Genomic DNA, 23,674 nt, shown 5'->3' with positions numbered 1-23,674 from the left:
AACACGCACTCACTCCAGTATGATACACTTACACATACATACGTATACACACACTCTATCCCTCTTCTATCATCAATGCAGCTGAACCTATACTGAACCTCTTCCCTTCTTCTTACCTTACAAGAAGCCCTCTCTTCCCTGCAACTCACCCTCTTGGTTGATCAACCCCCAAGTGTGGAGGGGACCAGGGACATTGACCTAGATGGGGCCCAGGGTGGCCCCAAAAAGTAAATACACCACTGCTCATGTATGTGTTATAACTTTATTTTGGTCAAAATGCAAATACAATATAGATCAGTCCACTTAATATCGGCCATACAAGAGTACACCATGTACACTCATTTATTGTGCTTTTGTGCTGTCAGTAAAACAGCTAAACGAATACAACACCCAAGCGGCTCCTCCACAACATCACTTTCCAAGGTGCCTAGAATTATCCCAAAGTTCCGAAACTCGAAATTATTTTCATTCATTTTACGTTTAACCATCCCCCATGCCAGCTATATAGCGGGGATATGTTTGTAAAGATGCCGTTAGCCAGGAAAAGCCCGTTTCCAAGTCTTGTCGGATAGAAACGATTGTTCATCAAAAGGCATTGGAGCATCACGTCCACAAAAACCTCCTTCACGGCTCCCCAGAATATATAATAAATTGTATATATATATACTGTCAAACACAACTACATTCTTTAATTACAAATTAAGCAACAACATTTAAACATACAAATATAAATAATATTTTTTCTAGATACTGATACATTTATATATATATAAATATATATATATATATATTTCCCGGTAAATAAATATTAATTATAAACATTTAAGACAGTACACACTTGCACAACTTGCACGACAATTCACAAACCAATACTTATATTGTCTGATGAATACTGAGCTACTGAGTAATTCCCACCCAAGTTAATAGCCTCCAAAGAAAATGAGCATAAAATGGTTTTCTCCCCCAAATTTTTCCAAAAGATGTAAAATGCTATAGATGTTAAAGTCACGGCTGAAATGAATCGAATAGCCATGCATATATTTCATTATATTGCTTTCTATAAAAAGGCTTTGTGGATCCAAAGCATCTTTAGCTTAATGTCTCGAAAAACCCATAAATAATATTTATTTTTATGAAATAATAAAACATCCAGGACCACGAATGACGCTTTAATTCTGCTCTGAATTGGTTGAAAATTACAAGAAAATGTTCTAATCTAAATCTGCCCAACGCATTTTCTAAATGAGGTTTCATCGTGCTCGAAACTGCGTTACCGACGGAAGGTTAGCACTAAACACGCTCACGCAACAGTAGCAGCCACGACATGCAATCAATTTAGAAGACTAGCACTTTTTACACCAAAAATGTAAGGAACGTGAATGGTCCGCGGTTATCAGAGGTGAAAATCTCCGGGATTACGAAATATGGTTACTATTCCAACACACAAACAACGATTACTAAACGCATTACTTATTCCCGTCATCTGTCCTAACAGAAAACGTAATCCACCAGAGATGTTTTCATACCAACGTCGCAGCAGATGGCTGTTAATACCACTTGCTAGTCATTTCATTTTATCTGTAGTGTCGATGCTCTTGCAAATATTGAAGACCTTGTTGGGCTCTTTGCTGTCAAAGGAACGGACGTCCTCCTTCTTCTTTTCACGTTACATTTGATTGGAAAATGCCGTTGGCCCAGTTTGATTATATCGAGCCTGGTTGTAGTTTTGTGAGGCAAATCCGGCTGGTTGGCCAAAGTTGGGTTGTTGAACAAATCCTCCCTGCGGCTGATTATACCCGGGAGCATAGCTTTCTTGGTTGTAGGCACCTTGATTTAAAGATTGGTTACAGCCGGTGGCTTGTTTTTCCATTGTCTCTGTTGGGTATCTCTGGCCGGACGCGTGCCAACCGGTCTCCTTGAAAACAAACCATATATTTCCAGCCCAGAGGATAAAGTTCAGAAACCCAAAAACCTAGGAGATACATTAAACATGGGTGTCAGCCAAAGGAATGAAGAAATAATACAAAATTATGCATTTTGGTCCAACTTATAGGTCACTAACATGGCTTCATTTTTCAGCTGTAACGATAGAACCTCATCGTCTCCTACCGGTTGGACATTATTCTAATTTAGAACATTCAGATAGATACTCTTTAAGTCCCATGGCTTAGGTGTTGGTAAACGCATCTAAAAAATCTTATTGTCTTCTCAATGTCTCTACTGTGGTGGCATCAACGATAAACCAAGAAGTGGTATTAGCACCTTTAACAAAGCATGAAGGCTCAGTACAGAAAGCAAGATGATTGACCCAGAATAAATTCATTTTAGTTAGCTTGGCCCTTGGGTTAATAATATGACATTTAAGAGGGCTTTTGTGCCGCTCTGCCTGGTCCGCTTTGGTCTGATGAGAAATGTAGCTGCATCTATCAAATTGGTTAAGTGGATATGACAGGGAGGAACGTGGCTTTTGAGGAGGAACTGATTATCAGTTGTAACGTTAGTGATTTGGGGGAAAATATTCCTTCCTGAGAACTCTACATGGTTAAAAAAAAAAGATCTGCCATGTTTAGTCACTACGGCTCATGGCGTATATGTTAGAACAATGTATAGCCACGTTGAAAACTTTTACGTGTCCGAGGGTCTGCGGACATTATTTCCCCTGTAGGTATACGACTGAATGATTTCAAAGTGTGCTGTTAATTGTTACAATGTAATGTTAATGTGGAACAAACTGTTATATTATATTATATATATTATATGTTATATGTTAACAAACTATGATGTAAGAGGCACACTTTTAGCTCATAATAATTCAAAAAATATATTCATCTATCATAATTATTAGAAACGATACACTATAATTGTTTTTCTTTTACATTCCATTTGTTGTACATTCCTTAAAGGTGCAGTTCCATTTAGCCAACACATTTATTTCCCTCTCTAGTATATTAAGGGAATAGATCTTAGCAGATCGGCTATTTTATTCTTGCCTATGAGGGTCTCAATAACATCATCTCCAGCATCACATGACAATTAAGTGTGCCTGTTAAAAATGATGAATGAGGTTGAAAGTTATAAAAGATAAGAATAAAACAGAATTTTCCCCGCAAAACATGGTATTTCATTAAACTGTTTTGGGCGTTTTCTTTCTATAAAATATAAAAACCGAGGGCTCTCAGGGCCGCTTTGTTTTGTCTAGTCTGCGATCCCCTATAACCCTGATATTCTCTGGACCAGCCCGGTAAAGCCAAGGGTCCTTTCATCTTCATAAGATGGGGGTCTCGTACAATAAAGACATTTCCTGATTCTGTAGGACCTCCCAACGAGCTCCGTGGCGAGCGTCACCTTTCAAGTTCAAATCGAATTTAGCGATGAATGAAGACATGAATGACTTCCTCATCTATTATTCATCTCGCTGGTACATCTGTCACATGCCTGGCATTTCTACCCACATTATCGAGTGTCACAGGAAAAAAATGTAATCGTAAATGCTTTGTTGATTAAATTCCAAAACAGTATGTATTCCGAGTGGAATATAATTATAACGCAGTTTGACTTATTCATGCGTAACCCCGTTCCCGGTAAAGGTCATTCAATTCCTGCGTCGCTAGACTGCATTGTTGCTTTATTCATAGCGTTTTATAAAGTCGTAACTATGTTACCGACTTCTAGGAATCTATACTTTTAACTCATTGCTCTTTTATTTGACCCAGGAAGTCATTACGATTGATTAAAAAAAAAAAAATGACAAAAACGATTGGAATACCAAATTCAGATGAAATGAGGCATGTAAAATACTGTAGTACCCGGTATTAGAGTCCAACCACCAAGACTAACACTCCTTTCAGTTTAATCAATGGATAAATACGCTTTTATAACACCCTGTTTTACCATAAGTATGTTTATAAAGATACACCGTCCCTTTAAGTGGTTGACATCTCTGTATCGCACCTAATATAACGCACGTTATACAATAAATGAAGCCCGAGGCAAGTTACCCATCAATATATAATGGGTCTCTGAAACTCTATACCAGCTTTAATCGCACACGTGTCACTTACACGCCTTACGACTGCCTCACGCACCAAGGCGTGTTATCCGAGACCGACTTACCACGGAAGTGTTTAGACTCGACATAACAGGGCTGCGCAGGGACACGCACTTATTAGCCCTCTGCTTACAAGCGGAGATCAGTAAAAGAACTTCATCGGGGTCTGTGGCAACCTTAACGTCCGATAATGCCTTGGCCCACGCGGAGGAGCTCACGAGCCACATGAAGGAGAAAACCACGGTCACAATAAAATCCTGAAAAATTAAAAATAACAAAAATAAATCAGTTAATAGACAATAGGAAATTATCCAAAAATGTTACAAATAAAATGAAATGATAATGAAAGCGCTTATTCTTCTAAGAGCTTTGCTATCCATGGATCCATATTCATTAGAGGTTAAAGATTTTCTTGTTACGCTTTATAAAACCCATTTTTTTTGCCCTAAAACCATAACCTGACATTATGGAAAAAAATAATAATAATAAAAATAAATAAATAAAAATAATAAAATAATAATAATAATAATAATAAATCATAAAAGTAATAATAATAACAATAATAATAAATCATAAAAGTAATAATAATAATAATAACAATAGGAAGAAGAAGAAGAAATAATCATAATAATAATAATAACAATAATAATAAGAAATAATAATGAATAAGAAATAATAGTAATAATAATAATAAATTATTTTTATTTTCTCCCGTGCAAGCTCCAGGAGCTCGTCAGAGATAACCTTTTCCCACCATGGTGTGCTAACACGCATTGTAAGCAGATACAAAGTTAAGTCGGGGTAATTATGTTATCTGCTGCCTGTGGATGATTTCAGGCTCTTATGATAAATGGTCTCTCGTGTCATTCCGCTGAAATCATTATCTGTTAAAACTCGACATTCCGTCACCATGAGGACACAGCTGGAAGTATAGCGAGGAACACAAAAAGAAGAGACATTAAAACACCTATTGTAAGAAATGACTAAAGTACCCCTTTAAATATTTATACCTCCCACGCTCGGGAAGCTGCTGACACTCTTAGCAAAGCTTGGCCGAGCGTGACGGAGACGCAAGGCGATAATTACAAAGACAAATTCCGACGCAAGCGTTAAATGCGCTCATCTGCGGTCTTTGTCCAGAAAACGCATCCTTCTTCTAGGACGTCCATCGTCGTCATCTTCAATCACGAAGGGTCACTCGTGAAAAAAGCCAAACAGTATCTTTCTCAACCACTAGAAATACTTTGAAATTCAAGTAAAATGTACTTTTTGGGGAAAAAAAGTATTATATACTGCGAAAATATTATTGTATTTTCTTAGGGGTCTGCTGATTCCATCCGCCCAGGCTCCTTTAACATCTACAGAATTATACGGCCCATAAACTAAAAGATGACTGGACTTTGTATGTGTAATGGAAGGAAGTGGTAGATAAGTGGAACAGCCTCCCAGCAGAAGCGGAAGAGGCTTATACAGCGTAGATGCATGAGATAGACATACGGCTCCTGAATCTAAGATGAGACCAACGACTGATTAAGGTTTGAGTCTTTGCAGCAGGAGAAACGGGTGACTAGACGGGGGCAGAATGGGGCCGGCAGTTCGATGTTTCTACACAATATTGCTAAGTATTACATGGTGAGCTTCCTAAACCTTGTATTCAAAATGTCTGCAACCTCATTTATTCAAGCAGGAAAAGAAATCTTCTCCTGCTTCTGACGTTGCGAGCAGAGGGTCAACATCTTAGAAGAATCGATGAACCAGAATGAATTAGTTAATTTCAGAAGCTCCGGCCCGAATTATAGAGAGAGTCCATTGATCCTTTCCCATTTCATAAACCCTACGGCTACAAAGTTGACTTTGGTCATCCTTCTGAGAGTTAATTCGAGGTCTAATTGACTGGTTAAAGTAACACCTCTTTTAAATAACGGGGGTTAATTAAGTATTTATGGCCTCCAGCTGGCTGCCGGTGGAACTCGTTCTCGTTACCTGATTAAGCAGATTAACCTATTTGTGCTACACGGCTTTTGTATCCGCTGCTGACATCAAACTCTTAATTAAATTACAGGCAACCTAGACTTTGAACGCCAAAGGAGTCCATTCGCGACAAATGCTTGGGTGTCGAGGAGAGCGTAGACTTAGCTTGGCAACACTCAACTTGATCCGCTCATCGAATGTTTCACGCGACTCTTGAGTCTACGAGGTTCTAAACGTATCGCCTTCTCGGAAACATGATATTTAATGAAATTAAGGACGCATCATGGCATTTATTGGCTTTTTGGAACTTTGATAACTTTTTATGTCTTGAATTTTGGCCTCGTTGGTGAACCGTTATGTCCCTGCCCCCCCCCATGTTCCAAACTGGTTCAATTTAACAGGCAAGACTTAGATTTTAGTTATTCCAGCAAAGAAAAGACACAAAGCGTCTCCCGGGTGAACATTCAGTGGATTATTATCTATTGGGTTTCTCTTGGGTAATTAGCTGTTGCGCTGGAATAAATCTTCCTTTAGAACATTAAATATCTCTCGAGCATAATGTTTATTTTAAACAAGGACATTTGCCTTGCGCAGTTTAAGATAATAGAGGGGAATAATTACAGTATAGCGTTGCTATCGTTAAAAACACTGCGTGCGATAGAATGTTGCAGGATTGTACGTTCACTTTGTGGGGATTTCTTCCAAAATCTTACATGGCAGCTATTTCTATGAAAGGCACCTCCACTTTACTGTGTTCCAGAAATTGGTGAAGATGGGATAGAATGTCCATTTTCACCCCCCACATTTAAACGCAATATTTAACAGTATGAGTGCCAGGATGACGTATATATATACGTCATATACATATATATATATATATATTAACCTCCCATATACAGTATCTAAGAGGGTAATGTCAGTGGTGGAACTGCTGGGGTCGCAGGGGTCGCGACTGCGACCGGGCCCTGGAGTTCGGCCAGCCAGGGGGGCCCAAGGGGTGCCAAAAAGTCATTTGCAGGGGGGTAGGGAGAGGGTAGATAATGAGAATGGGGGGGTAGGGAGAGGGTAGATAGCCTGAGAAGGGGGAGAGGGGGGTGGATGGTGTGAGAGGGGGGTAGATAGTGTGAGAAAGGGGTAGATTGGGTTGGGGGTGGGGGGCCCTTAACAGATTCTCGCACCAAGGCCCAGAGGCTTCTAGTTACGCCCCTGGTAACAGTATAACTCACGATTAGAGGGCCGCGGTTATTTTCCCGATACTTGTTCTGGAAGAAAATGTAGACAACCGTTGCGGCCAAAGAGTAGAGGAAAGCGAAGACGGCAATTGTGACAAAGAACTCAGCTGGAGATGAAAAGTCCCCGCTCAGCGATATGGATTCAGGCCGTTTGCCGTCACATGTGGGAGCCTCGAAATTCACCTGATGTAGCCTGAAATAAAAGCACAGAATGAATGACTTTACGAGATCCGACCTTATAACGATTAAGCCGGAGAAGTCATTACAGGAGACCCTGATATCCATTAAAGAGGACCTGTCATTTTTTACAGATCTATTCAATAAATATACCGATGTAATGAGGTTTATTGATTAAAATAAGCAATATATATATGCATCAAAACCCTACTGGATATATATACCATTTTTTTTTATTTTTTTTTGATTTTGGTATTTGCTGAAAAATGTTCTAATCAATGGCAGAGAAAATGTTAATTAAAATGTATTGATTTATTTATTGAAATATGTCAGCGCCACGGTTAAGATCTATATTGGTATCTATCATATGTGAATGCTTATTGAAGAGCTGGAGATGTTCGTGTGTCTTATGGTGGATACAGACGGAAATCATGGCGTTCTAAGACATCTAAAGGAAGCGATGTATATATTAAGGGCTTCGAACTTGCAAATAGACGCAGCTTATAGAAGACTAAGGAGGCGCAATGGATATTTCATCCAAGACCTGGACTGGGCATCTGGTACAACGGGCAAATGCCTATGGGGGCATATCCAGCCGTCAGCCACTGGCCTTAAAGTGCCGGAGACGCTACTTCACTAACAGTCCGTCCCTTTCATGCTAATTCATTTTCTAAGTATATCAGACATATGTTCACCCAGAATTAACTATTAACCATTAGCAAATGATTGATAGTAATGCAAATATGGCTGACAATATAGGAAGCACCTAGAGTTTAAACTTGAGAATCTTGAATTTGGCCACGGCAAACTGGGCGAATCACGGGGTTTTCAGTATATTTTCAGAAGAATTGTCCCGGCAACTTATTTTCTTTACAAAGTAACTTTCAATGGAAGAGATAACGGTATATCCTGCTCGGTTGCATATAGAATATTGTATATAATATATTACGTATTCGCTAATGTAGGGGATTACAGATACGAAGAGTATTTTCCGAGCTGGCCCTGTATAATGCATAGTTAAATCACCATAGAAACCAGCGTAATATTCTTGCTGTTTCATCTACTTTTAGGACTTTTCCCTAAAACTCCTATTTTTTTTACTTTAGAAGTTAAAAAAAGGTAAACTGGTAAAAACATTGCAATATATAATACCCTTGGATTTTATACCAGTTTATATAATAAATAGCTTTTCAATTCATGAGTAAAAAGCCATAAAATTAAAATTAAATTTTTTTTTACAGATTAACTAAAAATAGTCAAAATTAATACAGCGTGGAAATGCTAATGGGGATGTACATTATTTAGCGAGGTTTAAATTCATCCACTCCTAGCACATCTGCTCGCTAAACCAGAACACTTAGCTGTTGTGGCACATTATTTCTAATTAAATAATGCAGGCGGACTAACGTTCATTACGAGTTAGCGCATGGCTTTACGTTCCGTTAAATAAAAATGGGCAGAAGAGCATTAAATACATTTATATTCATACGATTTGATTTGTTTTCCTTTACAAACCCAGTAGGGCCCAACTGATTAAGTAATTATTGGACCTGGTTCTTGAATATGGGGATCAGACTAATTCTTAATGGAAACTATAAAGGGGCACTGGAGATAAGACGCGCATCTACGGGAAGCTTAAGACAACAATCACTCCATTCTGCTGCCTAATTTATACATGACGTTTCAGATATTCAGCCCCATTTTTTTATAATCTGGTCTTAAAAACATAACAGTCAACCTATATGAGTCTCCATTATTATCCTTGATTTTGCAATGTGGAGTGCACTCCGCAGAGTACATCCCATACCATCCCTATCACTACATGAAACACTCCATACTGTCCGGCTCATTCCATGAAATGTTGCCCACCATCCCTTCTATTCCATGAAACATACTGTGCTTATCATCTATCATTCCATGAAACACTTCATACTGGCTCTATCTTCCCATTAAACATTCCATACTGTATCCATCATCCCCTTAAACATTCCATACTGTATCTATCATCCCATTAAACATTCCATATTGTCCCTATCATCCCCTTAAACATTCCATACTGTATCCATCATCCCCTTAAACATTCCATATTGTCCCTGTCATTCCCTTAAACATTCCATACTGTATCCATCATCCCCTTAAACATTCCATACTGTATCTACCATCTCCTTAAACATTCCATACTGTATTTATCATCCCCTTACACATTCCACACTATATCCATCATTCCATTAAACATTCCATACTGTCCTTGCTACTCATTTCACAAATCTTACCATACTGTCCCTCCGAATTCACAAAACATTCTATGTAAATTATATTAAAGTCCTTCTCTTCCTTTCATGCAATAGTTATAAATTATATATCATTTTGGGAATTCTCCTTTTTTTCTCAAGTATGAAATCTTTAATATCAATATCGAATATTAATGTCCCCGTCCGCCACCAGGAAATTTATTAGTTCTATTACCCGCAGAGCTGCCAAATACAGAGCAGAAACCCAAAGTAATCATCATATTAGCTTCCTCTCCCCTGCTGGACCATCTGTGTTTTCATAAATTATTTTTCTCCATGCTTTTTATCTATAATGCATCACTTCCCGAAGATTGATAGTCATTATATGGGAAGACCAGGTGAAGTCAATTTCATGAAGATATTTATTCTTATCTAAGATGCCAACAAAACATTTATCCTTTTGTAAGGCTGAGTGTTTCAGAAGTTATACTAGACACTAATGATGATGATGAAGTTCTCCCTACACCAATAAATTGCCCTCTGTCCTCTCCATTCCTCCATTCATATGCCTCTTTCAACTTCTGTCCATTCTTCCTCATTCTTTCGCTTTTCCCCACTACTAACTGTGTTCTCATTCCCACCTATCCATTCCAGTTCCTCCAAGTCTTGACCCTGTCCTTCTCCACCATCCTCTACCTGTATGTAGGTATTGGCCATCAAGTTCTTCTCAGGACCATGTTCATGGGGCAAAATAAGGCAAGCAACGAGGCATGGTGCCTTGGCTACCCAAAAATCACCATACATATCCCTCGAAATCTTTTGTAGGCAAAACGCTTTAGATTAATTAGATAAATTCTGAGAACTTTGTATTAATCTTTCACACTTGGGATCACAAAAAAAAAAGAAATGGTCTACCAACATTCTCCTGTTTTTGATATTCTCTTTACTAAAACTGCCATTTATTTTTCATCTTATTGTTTTTTTGTTTTTTCTTTATTTAGATGAAATTGTTTATATCTGCTAGTTCTGAAACCGACATATTTCATAATAACAGCACAAGTTATTCTCTCCAGAGAAAAAGTGTTTATTGTTAAGTTATTACTTAGTTTTCAAAAGAAAAAAAAATACAATAAAGAGTAAGGACAAAAGAACCTTAAAGGAAAATCAGAATATTAAATGTCTTTAAATAAAAAAGGGTTTTATATATTTTAAATAAATAGTTTAAAAAAAAATCTCGTCGAAATTGAAATTTTGAAATTAACGTTCATTGGTAAATGTTTTTACAGCCGTGTGATTTTGATAAATAAGCTCCACGTTATGAGCCGGAACATGTTAGGTGAACTCATTTAAGGAGAAACAAAGAAAACGTAACATTCTATTTAAACTACATTTTCATTCCAGGTTTCTTTTGATTTGAGGTTTTGCTGTTTTTGTTGAAATATTGGTTTGTTTTTTTTAAATCAGCGTTTAAGATGTATTGCCTCCCTTAACTTTCCGATTTGAATTAAAATGCCGGTAATATAGAACCTCATCTCCATAAATCCAGAACTCGGTCAATGACAATGAGTAATATATCCTGCGCTTCAAGGAAGTTACTTTTAATATGTTTTATATATTTTGTTTGTTAAGTGAACATGCAATTATAGAAGAAAGTTTTAAGGAAAAAAAAGAACGTTTTAATCTGAGAACATGCATTTTTTGACTCTTTAAACCCTATTAACCCATTATAGCCCATCATACAGATCCTGTTGCAGCGACTCACTAATGGTGCCATCAGATGGTTCTAATAACAGTCCTGGAAACCATGACTTGTTAAGTCACCTGTATTACAAGCAGGGATTCCAGCTGTGATAAAGCAGTGAGAAAAGCACCAATCGGGATGCTCAGATACCATTATCAGGAGGGTATAAAGGAATCTGTCCATTTATCCTCAGACCCTGAAATGGGGGTAAAAAAACCCTGAGACTCGGGGGCCAAACTCTAACAGTCCCCAGTGTGCAGAAATGATTCCCTCTATCATCAACCGCAGACTTGGGCTGATAAAAAGGTAAATTTAATCAGGGCTGCTTAATTGCTTGCAAGAGAGTTCTTTGAGACATTAATTAAAAGCAGACTTCATCATCGCAGTGACACTAATGCAAGTCATTTATCATGGACAGGACACTGAAAGCGGGTCTCAAGCCGGGCAGTTGTGTTTAGCAGAGGTTACGGACCCCTGATGAGGCTTCCATACATCACACTCCGTAACTCTGATAAGACCCCCGGCCACCGCTGCGGAATGCGTTCCATATTAATGAATGGCCCTTCCCCTGCGCGTGGTGGGGGACGTTTCAAGCTGAGGAACTATGATTACTGTTCCTTTTTTTGACACATAAAATACTCCGGTTGGATTCTCCTCTCCCTCACATTTAGGTCTAGATTCCATTCAGAACTAAAAAAGAAAACATTCAAGGAATTTTCTTCCTACCAGGACAAAAGGCCCATGTGACACGGACAATAGGAAGCCTTCTTCTGGTTACCTGTACCGTGTATTAGACACTCGAATTCCTACAAATTTCATTTTTGCAAAATTTACCAATTTTGTCAAAACGGATGAATGCCCCAAAAGGAGGAGGAATCCCCAAAGAAAAAAAGAAACGCAAAGCAAAGAGCTCGGAAGTTTGGTCTGCATTTCATTATTTCATTTTTTTTATTCTCACTCACTATTACTTACGCTCTCTCTCACTCCCTCTATCATACTCTCTTACTCACACTCCCTCTCAGTGTCTCTCTACCATTCTCCACCAACTCTACTTCTTCTTTCTTTGTCCGAATTACGTCACGGACCATTTTACAAAGATTCACAGATTACAATGCGGACAGAAAGCATGACATGAGGGAAGAAGAGAATCCAAATACAAATTATGAAGGAGAAAAGAGGAGAATGCGGACTTTGAGTTAACATAAAGACAGTAACTGATAAAGATCGGCGATCCGTTACATTTATTGCTTAAATTCTTCTACTAAATCATTTCTTCTAAAGCTGCACCATTCTGTAAGACAAACATTAGAGGCACCAAGAAGAAAACAGAAAGGATATCTCACCTGAACGGGTAAGCAATGGCGATATCAATGCTAAGGTCACTTTGCGTCTTGTTGGCGCAGTCCACACTAACTCTCAGTTCTCCAGAGTAGCCACCGCATGTTGCAAACGCAAAGATTGCAAAAAGCTGTAGGAACAGAAGATAGAATATTTTTTATCATAAATAAGCTAAATCCAGTAATACATCGAGGGATACAATACAAGGGATGACTAGAGCTCTTACTCATCCAAGTTGAGCGTTTGTTCACTGAGAGCTCTTGGTGGGTTGGATGGAAAGGTCCATTATGAATCTTGCTTTCTTTTTGTGAGACGTTCAGCAGTCTTGGACTTTCCCAAGACAAATCGTTCAACTCGACTAGAACTCACTCTTTAGAGAACAGCCCTGGTTACCTTTGAGGTTTTAGTTAAGACTACCTTTGTTGTAAATGGAACCGCGAGCAATCTTCTGCTTGTGGGTTCCTCACAGCTTCTACAAATGCATCTTAGTCCACCCCAATCCATATCAACCCACTTTCCCGTTGGTCTATTTCAGCACCTCTTCTAGTTATCACAGCCCCCAACCCTCAAATACATTTAAAGAGCATTTTATATTCCTTCCTTCCATCTCTACTCATGATCTGTCTTTTTGGGGGCTTTTGGTGCATTAATTCTTTGGCAAACAAGACACAAAAAAGAGAGTAAAGAAGAACACAGCGGGAATAACCATCTCATTCTGATCAAAATATCATAACATAAAGCAAGTGAAGGACTTAACTAAACCACTAATCCTTCCTCCATCTTCCAAACTGACAATATTGTCTAAATATGAGCATTTTTAATTAATCAGTCACGCTCCGGCACTATCAGAAATTCTAGATGTAACCCAATTAACGAGCCCTTTCAAATCTGCAATAGTGGAAACCGAGATAAATAAATTGTATCTAATGAGATTTTATTTACAGATTATGGCATACAAATGGGCAATAAATCATCCAGAGCTTAAATGAGCTAAAAAAAAAACAACAACGAAGGAACAAGGAAAAAATAGCTTCGATCGTAGAAGGTTGCATTTAACATCTTGTTTCTGCAAACATGGAAGTCATGAAGCCCACAGTGCTCAGAATGGGCCTTAGGGGGCCGTTGACTGTGTGCCGAGCAGGGATAGGTCCTGACGGCATTTTTTGAATGTGGGGGGAGGGGTTAATGGTGGGCTATTTAGGGGTTTGGCGCCAGTGGAGCAGTCTCCATTTTCTCTCACCTACCACTCACTGTTTGTCCCACCCTCCCTCCCTGTTCCTTTTGTGTGTTGTGTTCTTCTGGTGTGTGTTTGTCACGGTCGTGCGTAAGCTTACCAGGTATCTAGGGGGTTAAAGCTGATGGGAGAGCATTGGTTTTGGGAGGTTTCCTGGTAGGTGGAACTGGGAACCTTAGGTTTGGGTTTGGGCATCTCGGTATGTTCTGTGTGTTGGTCATTGTCCTGTTAACGCACCTATTTTGGTTTTAGGTCTGCGTGGCAATGGCTTGCATTTAAATAAATTTCGGCTGTGGCCTTTTACACCCAAAAATCTATGGTTGTCGTGTCTTTATTGGGGGAAAGGTTTGTGTATTCTTGCAGGGGGGCCTAGCCCGGGAGTAGAGGCTACTACAGTCATGTGATATTTCGTTCCAACCAATTTTTCATGAACTTCATTGTGGTGACTGCTTTACGGCAGAGCTTATGAGGGTCCTAGTTAAGTCCTTCCCAGAAAGGCTGGTCAAAGGCCCTCTGGGAAATTAAAGCAAGAAGGTGGTGGCCTTTGGACTGGATCGGGCCTTTAATCGCCAGCTTGCAAACCGGGCGAATGGGGGTTTGTTGGCACTCTTACAGCACTTAATGTGCTTCCATAGGCTGGATACACGTGACCCCACGTTGTGTAATAGTGTAGAGTGCGGTCACTTGTGTGTACGTCAGCGGATGCTGGCCTTAAAGTGCCAGGGCTCATTTTCTTCCCTGCCCTTGGGTTGGATCGTCTAAAGGGTCCAAGGCTCAAATAGTCTACGTACACTAAACACATAAAAGGTCTAAATTGTTAGATCCCTATGCATTTAATGCCCCATTAAAGCATACAGAAATACAATTATAACGCGCAGATAAACGGCGCATTCCTCCTGTCATTATAATATCCGAAAACGCAGCAAACCGCATTAAACTTAATGCTTGCAGTCAAACCAATTATACAATAAATATTAGTTTGTAATCTCTTTCACCGTCACAGGTTTCATGCAATTTGCAGACTCCATTTACAGAAACAATCGGCGCCATGGGAATTTCTCCAAAGCTGTTAAAATATTTAGGATTTCGAGATTGCTGGAGAAGAATTGTCTAGATATTTCCATATTTTAATTCTACAGGTATTTTTTTTTTTTATTGCTGCTATCAAATTCCTATCAAATGTAATGTCCCTACACGGATTAAGGACACCACAGCAGAATACCATTTAATAAATATAAAATACAAAGTGACAAAATCTAATTCTGATTGTCGGAGACGTCCGCGTTAGGTGCCAAGGAGTTGAGTTAAAAAAATTAATTGTCACAAAAGACGGAGATTCGCCGTAAAAATGTCTCCTCTGAGACTCCCACCAAGTCAAACAAATTTGATGCAAGTTAAGCAAACCTCTTTAAGGTTAAAAGTGAGTTGATTGATGTAAAATGTTAAAAAAAAATTAATTTTACCTTACTTATTTTTATTTCCATCTACAAGCTCAAAGCTTTGTCTTAATCCATAGATAACAATAATGAGGAGAAACTGTCATGGCACTATTATTTTATTGCACTCATTTTTTAATAATTATGAAAAATTAATATAAAAATATATATATTAACCCCGAAGACTAGGTTTTAGAGCAATATACATGCAAATTCACACAGAATTGTAGCTTAACTGTTGGTTTCTATAACGACAGGGGTCTACGCCGGAGATAAATTGAATCCAAGGAATCAGGACCGGATTGGGGATGGCGAGGAGGCGCTGGCACTTTAAGGCCAGCGGTGGGCTGGTGACGTACACTGCATTTTTATGCTCATGTAGCATGTATTCAGGCATAAGCAGCCGATGGCCGCACACTACAGCCCCTGATCTGCCGGTGGAGCTGCGGATCGGTTGGGTTGGCGGCGCGCCTTTGGCCGGCGACCCAAGGTGGCTTTTGCTTGTAATTGAATGGCAAGTAATTACGTTCTTATGTAGACTGTAATGGGAACAAAATGAGATAAAAACAGTGATGCAATCAATCTCATTCTTTGAATCAGAGCCAAAATATATCTTTTTATCTCATTTTCCAAATACAATCTATGTGAAGATCGTTATTCAGTTACTTGAGATAAATTTATCTCCCGCAATTGAATCAATCCTATTGAATCTTGATTATTTTCACCATAAAAGACAGGATCAGTTATGAATTACTTCTATTTTTTGTTCATAATATTCTTTTTACGGGCTCATATAAAACAGTGAATAAATCGGCTAGTGTTATCTAGACCAGTAAGATCCTCTACCTATACCTTCCCATTAATTGTTTAACGGCCATTACCGGATGTCTGTCGCTCTCGTCGGGATACAAGGATTGAAAGTGTTTTGGATTTTGCAACTCATTAAATGTGTATGAAAGACTTGAAGCCTGCATTTAAGCTACGCGCTTCAATCCAGAAACCGACGGCAAATGCATCACGTTAATGGACTATCGATGTATTCGGTAACCACAGACGCTTGATAAATTAGATTGTAAAAATAATAATAATAAAATAAATAAATAAATAATAATTGCTGGTTCAGTGGCCTCTTCCTGCACTGTAGGGTTTATTGTCTCGCAGATATTACATAGTGTTTAGCTCAATTATATATTCAATGTACACATTTTATATATTAAAGGTGTAGATTGACTATATAATTGCAGCAAATACTATGTAACCCACACTATGTAAATCCCCAAGGGTAGGATTCAGTCACTGAACCAGCAATTATGATTATTAATATTATTATTTATTTATTTATTTATTTATATTTTTTTTTTAATCTAATCGCGGAATATGTTGAAACCTTCTTAAAAAGTAGGTTAAAAAATGTGATATGGCTTTCAAAGTGCCAAACGTGTCCCCCGGTAAAATTGTCCATCGGAAGGGGGGAAATCCAAGAGAGGAAACTTTCTTGCTCAGTGTTACTTGTGTTTAGAAGGTAGGAGCCTGTTGTGTAGCTTTTGTTACAAAAGTAACCAACCTTTTCTTCTGATGGTCTGATGAGACGAGAAGAGCGAGTGGTCTTTGCTCAAAGCTGTAGGTTCTTACAGTATTTACCCAAGTTTGTCATATTTTATAAACTTTTCAAATGGAATTGCAGGTTTTCGCGTAATTCTAAATCCGTAAAACAAAGAGTTTGTGTTGAAACAATGTAACAAACTGCATGTGAACACTCACTGTCCCTCCAATGACGAAGTTGAGCGATCACTTTCTTCCAGCTCATTGGCCACCTCAATCGCACGACGAGGGTCGTATGAGACTCTCATCTACATGAGGTCACATGAAGTCACATTAGTATAAACACGAGGGCCGCTCATCGTTACTAACATGTTACTAACTTCTGTTATTATTCTCCCAACAGCGCCGCCATGACAATCCCACCACTACTGGGCTTTCTTTCTTACAAGAAGTGTATCTCAAATCTTGATCCCACCATACAAAGCCAGCGATACCGTACTCTTTGGGGTCCTCTGGCCCCCCTAAGCCTTTAATGACATTGACCAAGCTCTTCCCAATCCTTGGAACACAGCTTCCTTCTTACAAATTATTAAAATGTTGTTAAAAACTCATTAAGATGCTCAAACCTCACTCAACTGGTACATAGAAACAAAAAGTTTGAAGGCATCTATTCTGCTTGTTTTTCTTGTTGTAAATATCGCACTTCTGCTGGGAGGCTGCTCCACTTATCTACCACCCTCTCAGTAAAGCAAAACTTCCTTATATTCCATCTAAGCCTCTGACCCTAGTGTTAGATGATGACCTCATGTTCTAACATTTTTCTTCCTATGAGATAAACGTCCCTCCTGCGCTTTGTTAAATCCCTTTTTTTTTTAATTTAAATACATTTAATTTCAAATTTAATTAGAGATACGTTTTTTGTGTACATTATACGTCTGTAGCAACTTTTCCGAGCTGTGCAAGGAAACCCATAAATATCACGACAAAAAGTAACTTAAAATTAGGAAAAAATGGTTGGTTTTATTGTAGGTATTTAGATTTATCGCTAGGATAAGTCCTACCGTCCAGATATCTCCTAAGCGAGCCCAAGTAACGAGAGATGTTGGGGAAGCTGCTCATCTCATGGAAGCTAATGTTCACCAAGGCAAAATAATGTTCCTTACGACGTGCCCTTTAAACAATGAGACGGTCACTGAGCCAGAAACTATTTTTATCTTGTCAGTCGAATTACATAAATATCCACATTGATTGAGTTGAGATAAATGAAGGCTGTCGTCGGACTGAGATATTTCGAGAGGAATTTAAAAAAAAAAATCAAATATTACAGAATATTTTTTTTTTTCCTTGTTATGGAATAAGACAGAAAACTTTTCAATCCCCTCCGGCTCTGCGGATAAAGAGAACTAACTTACAATGTAATGCGACATTTGGCATAAATGAAAGAAACCAACTAAAGATAACAGGTTGCAGTTTACATTTCCCTTCGTAATAAAATTCAATGCCCTTTACGACATATAATAATCAATCTATTACCTATACATCTATCGATCCACCTATTCATATAATATATAGTCTGCAGTATACATACATATATCATATATATATATATATATGTATACATGATAATTCATTTACATTTATGGTCAATCTCCCACTTTTCCCATAACATTGGCTTCAATGTATTTACCATTTATACTAAATAAACAAGAAAACTTTATAATATGTCTCACCCATAAAATCAACCTAAAAATGAAAAAAAATAATAAAATATACACAGCCAACAATCCAGAAACATTCAGAAATTAGCTGTAAAAATATATTATACATAATTTTAAAAGGAATTATATACGAAACTGTATTATAAATATATATATGTATATGTAATATAATTTCAATTATAATAATTTTATATTAAATATATATATATGTATATATATATTGTTTATATTATATAATATATAATTGTAATTATATGAATTTAATCATATATATTATTTATATAATTTAAATATTAATTTAATATTTTATAAATAATATCTATATATATAATGTATTACGTAAATTATATTCATTTTTATTATTTATATTTAATGTAAAAGTAAACCAACAGTTGTAAATCTGAAATATTAGAGAAGGAAAAGCAATGCAATGTTAAAGAGGGAAAAAAAATCTCTAAAATCAAATTATTTTGTAACTCACCGGAGCAAATATCACCATACACATTTACAAAGGAATTTATAATCCAAATCTGCAATGGAGAAATAAAGCAAAGGTTTGTGCATGCTAAAGACGAAGATTGGAAAAATTATAGCAGCTTCTCTGGAGGGACCACCACATTCTTGTTCTTTTGATGGACTAAATTTGGAGCTGCTGCTGATGAATGAAGGCAGAAAGTGCGAGCTCTGTGCGCCAACCAGAGAGCAGAGAGTGAGACGGCTTTAAGAGGGCTGGCAACAATGTATCAGAAAATGAAAGATTAGAATGCAAATCCAGATGTAAAACGGGGGGGTCTTCCCGATACCGTCTTGCCACAGAGGAGATGAGGCTGTGCTGAGCTCTGCTGTTCGCTCACAAGTAATATTAAGACTGCAGTGCATTCCCTCTGCACGCTTCATCCAATGTGTTCAGAGGAGGGAAGATATTATAACATTAAATCCAGAAATTGGGCAGCGTATAATTATTCCAGGCTTTGATACGTTGGCTAGATATAACTTATGTGTCGGTTTCTTTTTCTCCTTGGAAATGAACTAGATATCCGGCTTACCAATCCTCAAATTCACATTTTAATTTCATGGTGTACTTTTTTTTGCAAAGTACAGATGGGGGAAATATGAGAACAAGAAGTCTAAAAGTAGAGGGTCAGATGGTTAGGTATAATGTAAGGTTTTTTTACTTTACTGAGAGGGTGGTAGATAAGTGGTACAGCCTCCAAGCAGAAGTGGTGGAGTATAATAGAGTAGGGGGATTTCAAAACAAGAGGTCCCACCTGCTTTCAGCTTTCTCTATACTCAAGAAGACTATAGAGAGGTGCCTGTGATACAACTGTTACAAAGTATCATCAAACATTCACATGTGTGTAACCAGGATCGGGGACAGCGACTTGTAGAACATTCATGCACATTTACAGGGCATTTTCTATGTGAAGAAGAGCGATATTGGGGGATTCCTGAACAAAATGTGACTGTAGTCCCAACTTAAAGCTATACCAAGGAATTCCCTGGACTTGACTCGGAGGTTCTAGGTAACACCAATGATTGCCAAGTTCCAGGACTGCTCTTATTGGTAGTTTTGGGGTAATGTTCTGGGGCTCTAGCCACCCCAACCACCCCAGTCCAATATTCAGCTAGTCATTCCCCCTTGATGTGACCCAATTCCTTTTAACTCTTACATGTAACCAGAGGGGCCCTTTGGATCAACATATGGATGACCTTCCAGGAACCTAGAACCTGCCGGCAGATCAAACTCAAACCATAACCAGTTGTTGGTCTCGTCTTAGATTCAGCCTAGTGATGTATCAATAGGAACACTTACAACCTTCAACGACTATAATTCTTACTATGCTCTCCCAGTCAGATTCATAGTCCGGGGCCCCAGAGGCTGCCTGCTCCACCTGACTATATTGACAGTGCAGTTAATTAGATGCATCTCCATTGAAACCGTCAAACTTGCACAAAGTCTAATTACTGTCAACTGCACTTTACTTTTCCGCATGTAACGGGTCCGTGGCAAAGCTGTTATGGCACAATGATGTAATTTCGTTCCTCGCTTTGCCTCCCACATGAAAATCATTATTTTTCTTACATTTTATTGGCTGCGAAACAAAGCACGTCAATCAAGTCCCCTCCGTTACTTCGCGGTATGCACACCTGATGGAAGGATGTGTATTTATGCCTCATTTTGTAATATGAATGCATTCGGCTCATCCTATCATGTGGTGGAGGATATACAGTGCCTTCTAGAGGAATCTTAGAAATCTAACTTTACTGAGAAGGTGGTAGATAAGGGAAGCAGCCTATTTAAAGAATACTTTAAATCAGTAAAGCCTTACAACAAATTAACTAAAAAAATGAAATAAAAAGTTAAAACTATAGTGAGTAACAAAAAAGTCTAATTAAAAATGATCAGGATGCCTATGAAGTCCAAGCTTGAAGTAGGATCAACCAGGACAGGTGGGTCTATTTCAAGTTCTTCACATCTGACTCTTCATGCCACAAACCAAGAGTCTCCAGTAATTTGTTGACTTCTTACTCAAGAAAAATGGATAAAGCCCAAGTGAAAATTGAGTCATTCATCCTGTCATTGGGCCAACATTATAAAATAGTAAAGTTATATAAGCTTTTGGGACCTCAGAGGTCTTAGTTTCCATCTGAAATAGAGATCTTCAAAATCTCGAAAGCGTTTTTCTGTGTTGGCTCGATAAAAGGTATAAACTTGGACAAAAGACCCCAATGTTCTTCCATCAGTCTGAGTAAACTGGCCAATTGGAAGAAAAGTATTCTCCACTTTAATGTATTTATTAATCAGTGATACAATCATAAAACGTGGCCTTGACACTTTTATGTGGCATTTCGGGGGACAGAGCTGACCCAGGGTGGTTTAAGATGGAGAGATCTACTCCTATCACTGGACTATATGACTTACTCGTAAAAGTCAAATCCCATAAAACAAATCCTTGAAGGCTTTTCATTATATTTAATGAACTATGGCAGTGACTAGTCTACAAAAAATGGTCAAGAACAATCTATTTCAATGAAGAACAAACTGGCTTGTGAGAAGACAAGGTTTCATTCCTTATAACCCTGGGCCTTTAAATAATGCACGTCTGACATGATTATGATCAAAAACAAGCAGGACGATTGTCATTTACATGCCTCGACTGAAAGGCACAAAAAATTACATTTGGGTTCTTCGGAAGATCTGAAAATGTCTCCATTCTTTAAGCATTGTACCTGTTGTGTTCCCAATAAATTTACCGATTGCCGTTACATTTGACCTTTTTTGAGTTCCGTGAAGGCTAGTTGTGTTTTTTAACTCTCTGGCATGCTAAAGGTTAACTATATAGATATTTCATGTGAACATTCCTTAAAGAAGCCTTTACACAAAGGCCTCATCACCATCAGCAGAAGACGTATTCCCTTTGACTGATTCCCATTTCTGATGCCAAGTCAGGGACCAAGTTTGTTTAGGGGAATTGATACATTTTGAAATATAGTAGATTTCTTACAAAGTATCCTTAGAGTTCCTAATTGTAAGTAGTTTGCTTTGGGTTTTGTTTGCGTTGTTGCCATGAATTTTTTGAATTGTGGAATTCTATAGACATACCTCTAAACTTAACATCTTTCTTGGTTCCTATCAAATCGTGCTGGCTCCTGCAGATGCCTGGCTCCTAAAAATGGCCAATGTCATATACGGCACCAAAAGTGTGCCATTTATTACTTTGTAATAGGATAAACCCAGTTTTTCGATTTCTGGTGGCCTTCTCCAAAGCAAAGACAATTGAAAGAATTGGTAGCTTTTTCAAATCAGAAAAGCCATTGTAGATATTGTTCCTGTGCTCCAGAGCTGGGCCACTCCTGCTTAGATTCTCAATTTTCTATAATAAATCTTAGAATATGCTGTATCTGTCGGAGGGAGGAGAAATATGGAAACATCTTTGGCCAAAAACATTAGACTCCCAGATATAATCGTTTGAATCCTTTGATACTAACACTAAAGCTAAGTCGATCCATATTTTTCATTATGATATCTTTCTCTAAGTTGGGATGAAAGAGAAGCTTTTGAGATCAATAAACTATATAAAGGCGGAGGTAAAATTACAGAAAATATATTAAATTGGGCTACATTTAGATATTATTATATCATCCATTGAAATTGAGTAGTGTAAGATATCTAGTTCTTTGACCCCAGACACCAGAAACAATGCTGAACTTGCATTTATTAGGCAGTCAGAAATGGTACATCACGTAAATACATTTAGCATGCAAGAGCACCCCTTGGAGGCGGTGGTCTGTGTGGAGTGCCATTGCTGAGGTCAAGTCAGCAGGTACAGCCTCATTTAGGGCTGAGGCTTTCGTGTGGTCGTGCTTTGCGGGGGCAACATCTGGCAGTAGAGGGTAGAGATGTTGGAAAGGAGAATATGAAGTGTGTTAGTTGTAGCGGGTCAAGGTGACAGAGGTCTGTTCTACTGTCCTTTCTGTAAAGTAGACTTTTCTCACATTACCTCTCAGTCTTCCACTCTCTAAATCCTGCTATCTAGTTCCAATTCTTCTCTTTTAGAATGTTCTTCAGATTAAATCCGACCCATTAACTCTTGGCATGCTAGTGAAGTGTGGCCCTTTCTGTCACTCAACAGGGCAAATCTTCCCACATAACGTTTCTGGCAACATAATAACACGGAGATCTCTCTCGAATCATTTGTTTAAGGGAGTAGAGTGTTGCGTTTAAGATAGTGGACATTGTTACATTGTAATTGAATCCTTTTGTTGGTAAAGTTCTACATTGTTCTTCCACACTCTATAATTTCCTTACTTTTTTTTTGCTTTTTAACACTGTTAATATGTCGTTCACATTGCATTTTACATGTAGATGTAGCTATTCCCAATAGCTATTTAAACGACGTAATCACTATAATTACTGTTGACATCTAATTAACGTTCAACGTCTTTCCTCCAGCAACTGCAGCTGAAAAAAATGCATCTTCACTTTTTTTTAGAAAACTTATACT

The 23,674-nt window shown here is 38.1% G+C and overlaps 1 protein-coding gene across 1 annotated transcript; it reads right to left on the bottom strand.

Moving 5' to 3' along the window:
* Nucleotides 1–1,666: 1,666 nt before the first annotated feature.
* On the bottom strand, nucleotides 1,667–19,173 carry LOC149278696 (synaptoporin-like). The gene is made up of 5 exons (XM_089501839.1): nucleotides 19,150–19,173; nucleotides 12,744–12,868; nucleotides 7,246–7,444; nucleotides 4,114–4,305; nucleotides 1,667–1,972 (listed from the first exon to the last, which is right to left on the bottom strand). The coding sequence occupies exons 1-5, from the start codon at nucleotides 19,171–19,173 to the stop codon at nucleotides 1,667–1,669; spliced, it is 846 nt and encodes a 281-aa protein (XP_089357965.1).
* Between the last annotated feature and the right edge of the window lie 4,501 nt (nucleotides 19,174–23,674).

The sequence above is a fragment of the Sceloporus occidentalis genome, unplaced genomic scaffold (genome assembly GCF_023333645.1).
Source record: "Sceloporus occidentalis isolate IW3139 unplaced genomic scaffold, rSceOcc1.0.p SCAF_183, whole genome shotgun sequence".
In the NCBI taxonomy this organism is placed as follows: domain Eukaryota; kingdom Metazoa; phylum Chordata; class Lepidosauria; order Squamata; family Phrynosomatidae; genus Sceloporus; species Sceloporus occidentalis.
This window is presented reverse-complemented; position numbering and strand designations above follow the sequence as displayed.

What these genes read in the sequence shown, in the direction of transcription:
- LOC149278696 (XM_089501839.1), bottom strand. Translation starts at nt 19,173, where the DNA reads ATGTGTATGGTGATATTTGCTCCG. An exon ending in GTATGGTGATATTTGCTCCG is followed by an intron (nt 12,869 to 19,149) that starts GTGAGTTACAAA and finishes CTGTTCCTACAG; the next exon opens with CTTTTTGCAATCTTTGCGTT. An exon ending in CGAGTCTAAACACTTCCGTG is followed by an intron (nt 1,973 to 4,113) that starts GTAAGTCGGTCT and finishes TGTATCTCCTAG; the next exon opens with GTTTTTGGGTTTCTGAACTT.